This window comes from Drosophila gunungcola, chromosome 3R, assembly GCF_025200985.1.
Source record: "Drosophila gunungcola strain Sukarami chromosome 3R, Dgunungcola_SK_2, whole genome shotgun sequence".
In the NCBI taxonomy this organism is placed as follows: Eukaryota; Metazoa; Arthropoda; class Insecta; order Diptera; family Drosophilidae; genus Drosophila; species Drosophila gunungcola.
The window spans coordinates 26,651-35,297 of record NC_069139.1 but is presented as its reverse complement, the minus strand read 5'-3'; the positions used below and the strand labels follow the sequence as shown (position 1 = coordinate 35,297).

The 8,647-nt window shown below is 37.0% G+C and overlaps 1 protein-coding gene across 5 annotated transcripts; it reads left to right on the top strand.

Moving 5' to 3' along the window:
• Positions 1-2,193: 2,193 nt before the first annotated feature.
• On the top strand, positions 2,194-8,375 carry LOC128252005 (putative inorganic phosphate cotransporter). 5 transcript variants are annotated; one of them, XM_052979356.1, is made up of 4 exons: positions 2,197-3,010; positions 6,678-6,762; positions 6,839-6,978; positions 7,041-8,375. In XM_052979356.1, the coding sequence occupies exons 2-4, from the start codon at positions 6,732-6,734 to the stop codon at positions 8,346-8,348; spliced, it is 1,479 nt and encodes a 492-aa protein (XP_052835316.1). In that variant the 5' UTR covers positions 2,197-3,010; positions 6,678-6,731; the 3' UTR covers positions 8,349-8,375. The 5 variants fall into 5 exon arrangements, with proteins under 5 accessions (XP_052835319.1, XP_052835318.1, XP_052835316.1 ...); XM_052979357.1 differs by lacking the exon at positions 2,197-3,010 and adding an exon at positions 3,032-3,206; XM_052979359.1 differs by lacking the exon at positions 6,678-6,762 and having other exon boundaries at positions 2,194-3,010; positions 6,839-6,982.
• The last annotated feature ends 272 nt before the right edge of the window (positions 8,376-8,647 follow it).

Genomic DNA, 8,647 nt, shown 5'->3' with positions numbered 1-8,647 from the left:
TTAAATGTTATGTATATGACATCTTTTAAATTAAAACATAAGAAAGTGTGAGAGCAATTTAATTAATTTTAGAAATCTTAATAATTTTATATTTAATTGCAGCATTTACTGTGTGCTAATTAGCCTTGGTTTATTATTTCTTGGACTTATAGCATTATTTTTGCAATTAATTTTTATAAATCGAATCCGTGTTGGAAACTTTCTAAATATACTAAAATCCAATAATAAATTGAAAGACTAGGTATTATTTGGCATTTTAAATTAAAAAATGTTTTCGGAATTTAAGCACACATTTAAAATACAAGTTTTTAATTTCTTCACTTGTTTTGCCCTCAAGAACATTAAACATTTGCAATTTGTTTGTTTCGTTTTGCGTTTAATTTTTGTAATCCGTGTTATACTGAAACAAGAAGATCGCACAAAAACACCACGATTAAAGTGGACCGAGTAATTTTGTTATGCCGCGGAATCCTGTCCCCTTACCAGGTGTTTGCACCACCGAACGGTAATACACCGGGAAGGATTTTCTTGAAACAACGAAGCACGCGAAGAAGGAGCAAAGATGAACACAAAAAGCTAAAACTAATGGAACGGGACCGAAACGAAGCACAAAAAAAGAGTAGTTTCCGAATGTCAAATTGAAACTGGGTATACAGGCGGCATTTCCACTCCCAGTGACATAAAACGCAAATCCGGCGTTAATTGCGCACGTTTCTTCCCACGAATTCGTCAGCTGCTCGTTTGGCGGCAAGAGCTTTGTTTGCGCACCTCCTTTGTGCTTTTATTCGTCGATGATTCGGGCACGCGAAACGCAGTTTTAGTTGATTCGTTTAACTTTTAGAGCAGAGCACTCACGCAAATGCAAAACAGCCGATCGCTGATTATTTATTGATTTTAATTCCTGACTGCACTTGCATTCACCACTACGATTAAAGACTCGAACCGCTCACTTTTCGCTGGCAACAAAAACAAATGATCGCTAGAGGTGGAGAAACATCGATGCCAACATCGCTGTCAGCGATGTTTTCAAAGCATCGGTTTCATCGATGTTTGGCGGGGCAACACCGATGATCTCCCATCTCTACTCTGCCGCGCTGCCCACTATCCATCGTTCGTTAACATAACTGAACTAACATAGGAATGTAAGGAAATCCACGATTTAACATTGCCGTTACAAAATCGACGATTTTGAATTTCGAACTTTGAACAAAACTGATCAGGTTTGTGGATTCCGGCTAAATCATCGAGGACAGTTTTGGAGATGGCGCTTTTTTGACTTGCTCTCTGTTTCGGTTGGCTGGGCAACATGTAAATTGAAAGTAGAAAATAAATTTAATTTTTTCGACTACAAAAACAAATGATCGCGTTCGGCTAGGGGTGGAAAAAATTCAAGATGCGTTTGATACATCGATTGCCGGCAACGACTATCGCTGTTCTCTGGCACTGGTGCTTTTTTTCTCTCCTCTCTATCGACTCTCTTACCCGTTAAGTTAGCGGTTAACCGTTTATATCAGTTTGTCCACCCACTTAACTCTAAAAGTAAACTTTATCGTTGATTTAATTTTTAATTTTTTTAATAAATACCATGCCAATTTTTTTTTTTGCTGGAACGGTATAATAGGAAAAACGAAAATATACTAAATATTAGTATAAATCTCTACAATGATCACAACTAATAGCGAAGACATCAACCTGTACTTTGATTCTCCTTTTCACTCGACTTTTTACTTATTAACTTAAAACTGGATATAAATAGAACATTAAAAACCGTGATTTTCTTATTTTATATCTATAAATCTTTTCCAAAGAAATTGCAACAACAGTAAATATAAATAAAAAAAACAGGGACTAAAGAATCAACAATAAATCAATTACAGCCTTTACCAACTTTCGAACTATGTGTGTATATACCAACCTTCATAAACATTTTAAGCCAATAAACAAGTTAATAATTCCACACGACAATAAAATGGGATAAATATTTATCTAAAAATCATAAAAGTCTTTGACCACAGTCCAAAAATTTAGCGGCCGGAGTACAAATCTAAAAGTAAACATTTTCATTTAGATAAGGAAAAACAAACTCAAATCAACCGGCGTTCTTTTGCAGAAACGAATAAGCATTTTAATATTAATAGCCAAAATGTTTAGTTCAAACTTATAAATATTTCAAAAACCGGGTGATGTTTTTTAACAGAAAATTAAATAAAGAATTTTAGTTTTTGTCTTACTTCGAAAAATTCATCAGCATATCAATTTTTTTTTCAGATTACCGGCATATTTATCATTACTTTTCTTTAAAATTTTATTCTAATATTTTTTAAAAGTTGATAATAATATGTAATCAAACTTAAAAAATATAATAATAATACAAAATAAAAAAGTGGGGTTTTTCGCCTTTTGTTTTTTTCTTCATTTTTTTAAACCATAGTCTTTTATTGTTCTTAATGTAGTTTTTGTAGATAATTTTCAGACTTAGGCAATCCCTAAGGAAGGGATTCGGCGGTGACTCAGAAAGGACTAGCGACTTTAAGTCTGAAAATGTTGGATAGAGATACCACGTGGAAGTTTTTACATGCTTGTCAATTGATCAGTGAGGATAAATGAAACGCTGCTAGTATGTTGAAGCACAAGCGACGGAAAGCAGAATGCAAACATAGTTGTTTTTCGGCGCAAGAGAGTTTTAGAGTCTGCTCTTTCCATTTGCGATGGCTGCTCTCAGATTGCTGGCACTGGCTGGCGGGGAGCAATTACAAGAGACTAGCAGTCGCACGAATGAAGTGGGCGCCAATCGCCGGCGGGAGCAGTTCGACGTTAGAACCTAAACACCCCGTGATCGCAGAACTACACAGAAAACAGAACCGAAATAGAAACAGAAGTCGAAACACAAATCGAAAGAGAAGCGCAAACAGCACGCGGCACGCGGAAAACGGGTCGAACAACATAGCAAAACAAAACCCAATTAAAATCAGATATTAATAGAAAAACCAAAGTGCACAACAAGTAAAAGGTTCGTCTAACAAGTGAATACGCAATTTCTTTATAGCGACTGCAACATTGTGTTCGGATCCGCAAAAGAATTGTTGCATATTGGTTTGATATAAAATAAAAGAAAACTGTCTATGAAATGTGAAGTGTTTGCAGATCGTGTTTAATGAATTCAGAAAAAATGAAAGAAGCAAAAGAAAATTTCACCGCCTGAAGAGGTTTGAAGGCTGTCAGGCTTTAAGTAGTTAGCAAAATTTCATCAAAAATGTTTTCAAGACATTCGAGTGTGCAAATGTTTGCAGAACGGGCCCAAAAGAATATGCCACACACATTCAAATCTAAATACGCACACAAGGACACTAATCGCATTGAATAGTGTTATTTTCTCACTAAATTAAAGGAAATGGAAATAACCGTATACTTGATTATCTGCTTATCACTAAACATTTGCTAGCAACACAAAAGTTTTTTCTTTAATTTAATTTCGATTCACATATTCTTAAAAAATAGTTTGCATTTCATAAACCACACTAACTGAATTGAAATCTAAAATTGTGTTAAAAAAATAGTTTATCACTAAGCAGAGTGAGACAGTTCATAAACTTGAAAAACATAAATGACATGGCAACATATGAAGATTATTTTTTCCGTGACGTTTCTTGTATATTAATAGTATATATATGTATATTTAAAATAATAAAGTAAAGTTGTCTTCGGCACGCTTTTGAGTGTAAACCAATTATTTTCACTATTTAAAGTAAATGCAAACGCTTGTAAATAAAATAAAACTCAGCAGTAAAATATGAATTCATCAAATTTGCATTTTCTGTTTTTATCCATGCCATTTATTTATGTCATGAACATACATATATGTAGGGGTCATTATTTATCGAGAAAGACAAACATTTTGCAAGAAAATCAAAATGTTTTTTTTAGTTTATTTAAATTTAAATATTCAAATTTTATTTTTGTACTAGCCATGGGTTTTAGAGATTTGTAAATTTTTATACCCTTGCAGAGGGTATTATAATTTTAGTCAGTTTGCAACGCAGTGAAGGAGACATTTCCGACCTTATAAAGTATATATATTCTTGATCTAGCCATGTCCGTCCGTCCGTTTCTACGCAAACTAGTCTCTCAGTTTTAAAGCTATCTGCATGAAACTCTACCAAAAGTAGTCTTTCTATTGCAGGTAGTACATAAGTCGGAACGAGCCGGATCGGAACAATCGGAAAAATAAATTTAAAAAAAATTATAACTTTGCTGTTTTTTAATTTTTTTTTTTAGGTATTCGACATATAGAAATGGTTAAATGTTTCAGAATTACGGTTTAAATTTCATCGAATTAAGACGACTATATCATTTGACTTCCATGGAAACAAAAAAATATTAACAAAAAAATTGTTTAAAAAAATTTAACTTTTCTATTTTGTAATTTTTTTAAAAAGTTCTTTTTGACTTATAAATAATTTGACCGTTCAGAATAATCACGATATCTTATAGCAGCCATAAGAAGTATCGAATAAGTGAGCTGTAAATTATAATTTTAATGTTTTCAAAAATATTTAATTTTTGCAATAGCTGCAAGGCTATATGAACTTCGGCTTGCCGAAGTATGCTTCCTTTCTTGTTTTTTTTTAAATTTGATTCAAAACGGAAAATAAATTTTATCAAGTACAGGACATCTTGTGTTCGACACACTCCCCCGAATTTTGCATCTATGTCACAGATTTTATTTTGAGCAGTATTTTTGGTGAACTGCACCACCACCCACCACCCACCACCCACCACCCACCGCCCACAGCCAGCCAACAACCCAACTTTTAGCGATTGGCAGTCGTCCACACGTTGCCAACTATTAGAACAATTGAAAAAAGTGTGGGAGTGGTTTCGAGTGGCACTGAAGAGTATCTTGTTAGCTGCGCTGATACAATTGTAAATGCTGAGATTTAAATTCAGTTTTTCCTCTTTTATTTTTTTACGTTTGCGATTTTTTTCGTTGCGTATTATCGGGGAAATTTGCACACTAACTGAGAATAAGACCCGAGCTCAGGCAGGCCAAACAACACAGACAGCAAAAAATCAGAGAAATAACATCCCGAAAAATATCTAAAATAACAAACAAGGCAATTTTATGGAAGCAATATCCGGCCGAGGGTGGTGAGGGGTGTGTGCGATGTGTGTGTTTGCCCAGACAAAGTGCAACAGTATCCACACCGGCAGCTCTTCTGGAGTTGTTACATTTGCTAAAATGTGGAGCTTGGCCAGATTTTAAAGCGAACATCACCTAAGTTCATCAATCTTATTAAATAGTTTGAAATGATGACCACTTAAGTTCTTTGCACCCAGTTCGCACTTTAATAAATTGAATACTTATTATGAATTAGATTAACATTTTTTTTATAATGAATTATACATGCATTATTTACACCCTTGCAGAGGGTATTATAATTTCAGTCAGAAGTTTGCAACGCAGTGAAGGAGACATTTCCGACCCTATAAAGTATATATATTCTTGATCAGCATCACTAGGCGAGTCGATCTAGCCATGTCCGTCTGTCCGTCTGTCCATCTGTTCGTCTGTCCGTCTGTCCGACCGTCTGTCCGTCCGTTTCTACGCAAACTTGACTCTCAGTTTTAAAGCTATCTACATGAAACTTTCCCAAAAGTTGTTTTCCTATTGCAAGTAGTATATAAGTCGGAACGAGCCGCATCGGACGACTATAGCATATAGCTATCATAGGAACAATCGGAAAAACATATGAAAAAAAATGAATACTTTGCTGTTTTTTAATTTTTTTTTGTAGTTCTTCGACATTTAGTAAAGGTTAAATATTTCAGAATTACGGTTTAATTTTAATCAAAACCGGACGACTATAACATAAAGCTCCCATGGAAACAAAAAAAATAAAATTTTTTTTTTAAAAATTTAACTTTTTTATTTTTTAATTTTTTTTATTCTTTTTGATTTATTAATAATTTGACAGTTCAGAATTACGGTTTTAACTTTATTAAAATTGGAAAACGATATCATATAGCTGCCATAGAAACTATCGAATAACTAAGCTGCAAATCATCACAGCTTCAATGTTTTTAAACATAAATGCAAGTAAATCATAATTTTAAAGTTTTCAAGAATATTTAATTTTTGCAAAGCTGCAAGGGTATATGGCTTGCGAAGTTTGCTTCCTTTCATGTTTACTATATAATTCAAAATTATTTTTTTATGAAAAAAATTTTTTTTTTCATAATATTAATAACAAAACACTGTAGTAGGAGTATTACAAATGTAGTTCACCAAGTTTCATAGCAAAGCAGTGTCTCAGAGCTTTTGAAAGATTTGAATATGGCTATATATTTTTGTCCTTCTACAGAAGTTTTAAATATATACTAAGTGCTCGAAACTAAAAGACGGTCATTAATTGTTGAAATATCAATTAAAAGAAAAATTCCCCTATAGAATGACTGTTCTTATTTAAACTTAAACAGAACTCTTTTAAAAAATAATTAAGAAATAACCGATAAATTTAAGATAAAATATTAACAAAATTAATAGCCCTGGATCGAAAACAACCCATAGAGCCGTAAACTTTACCCAGAAAAGTTTTTTATGTTGGTTATGTTTTTTAAATAAACAACTTAATACAAAAATAAATAAAAATAACGTGTAGTCCCACCAAACTTTCCAGTCCTCACAGGGCTGGGAACGAACCAAAGAGCAAACGACATTTCAAATTAAAAGAATGCCTGACACGGAGGAAGTTCCTGAGAAGGGCAAGTCTAAACCAAACCTGTCCCTCAAGATCAATTTATTAAATAAATAAAATACTCTTCTTTTATTTCTAAACAGTGCCTCGCCTGGGGTTGCGACACCTGCAGGCGGGTCTCCTCTTTTACGGACTGGCGGCCAACACAGTTCTGCAGCTGAACGTGAGCGTGGCAGTGGTGGCGATGACCAATGGAAACACAACAACCGAAAGCGACACGCCCGTGGGTAAGCAAAAAGGCAGCGAAAAGCACCCAGCTCACCTGTTCCCCACCAAATTCTTCAGCACTACAATTGGACTGAGCTGGAGAAGTCATACATCCTGTCGAGCTACTACTGGGGTTGCGCACTGGCCCAGTTTCCCGCCGGCTATCTGTGTAAGCGCTTCGGATCTAAAGCGGTTCTCTTCTGGGGCACTCTGGGATCTTCCCTGCTCAGTGCCCTTACAACCTGCTCGGTCTATGCAGCCGGGTGGAAAGCGTACTGTGCGATTCGCCTGCTGCAGGGGCTGTGTCAGGTGAGCTGGCCCTGCATCCACCAGCATTTGGCCAACTGGTGTCCCACGGCGGAGCGAACGCGTCTGGGAGCGTTTGCCTACACGGGATTTGATTGCGGCAATGTGCTGGCCATGTATGGGGCGGGCATGGTGGCCAGCTCTTCACTGGGGTGGCCGGGCATTAGTTACTCGGCAGCCGGGCTGGGCCTAATTTGGTGCGTTCTTTGGCTGCTCCTGGGAGCCAATGGGGCCAGTGAGGCCAGGTTTATTGGCGAGGCGGAGAAATCCTATATCGTGGGGGATCTCCAGCGATCAGAAAGGACGGAGCCCAAGAAAATGGAGATTCCCTGGAGGGGCATTTTTACCTCAGTACCAGTCTACGCCCTACTCTGTGCCCGTTGTGCTGACAGTTGGGGACTGACCACCATGCAAACTCAATTACCTACCTACTTGAGCGGCGTCTTGGGCCTGGACATGAAAAGCAATGCGATTTTCTCGGCGCTTCCTTTCCTACTCATGTGGGTCATGTGCTACGTCTATCTGATTATTGCGGATGTACTGCTCCACAAAAAGTGGATGAGCCTGACGGCCTTAAGAAAGACCTACACGAGCATAGCTCTTTGGGCTCCGGCCTCCATTATGTTGACGCTCGTTTTCATGGGTAAAGGTCAGCAGACCTTAGTCCTCGTGTTGGTAACTCTCAGTGTGGGAGTGAGTAGTGCAGCCACGATTGGCAGCGAGCTGAACACGATTGATTTATCGCCCAACCATGCCGGGATTCTTGCCGGCCTTATGAGCAGCCTTACCAACCTGATGGCTCTTTTAACGCCCCTTGTGGTGGGCGTTTTGGTCCCGGACCCCAGTCAACGGAACCAGTGGCAGGTGGTTTTCAGCCTGGCAGCCGGAGTTCTGTTCGCCGGGAATGTGATTTTCTTGGTTTGGGGCACTGCCGTGACCCAGCCGTGGAACGAGTCCAAGGAATTGCAGCGGGAACTGGAGCCGGAGGAGAAGCCATTTCAGCATACTAAGCTGGAAATAACAGCTGACGGTTCCGATGGCAGCGGGGTAAGCTTAAGACTGAACTGTACGAGCCCGTGAGAATTAAATTCAAACTTTTATTTCGAGTCTTTTTGCATTTTTAATCCGGCATTGTTTCGAAGGTTATTTTTCAACAATAATCAATAATCAAGATAGTGTTTTTATCAGGAACTGTAACGGTTTTTTTCAACAATAATCATCAGAAGATAGTGCTTTTATCAGGAAATAAATTATGAATAAAACTAGAATGTTTATTGGTAGAGAATGACAATATATATTTTATTTATTGAAAATGTATTTTAAGATCTACCATTGCGGCAGTATAAATATTTCTGTGTTATAAATGGATGTCACTTTTG

What these genes read in the sequence shown, in the direction of transcription:
- LOC128252005 (XM_052979356.1), top strand. Translation starts at nt 6,732, where the DNA reads ATGCCTGACACGGAGGAAGTTCCTGAGAAGG. An exon ending in GGAGGAAGTTCCTGAGAAGG is followed by an intron (nt 6,763 to 6,838) that starts GCAAGTCTAAAC and finishes ATTTCTAAACAG; the next exon opens with TGCCTCGCCTGGGGTTGCGA. An exon ending in CAACCGAAAGCGACACGCCC is followed by an intron (nt 6,979 to 7,040) that starts GTGGGTAAGCAA and finishes CAAATTCTTCAG; the next exon opens with CACTACAATTGGACTGAGCT.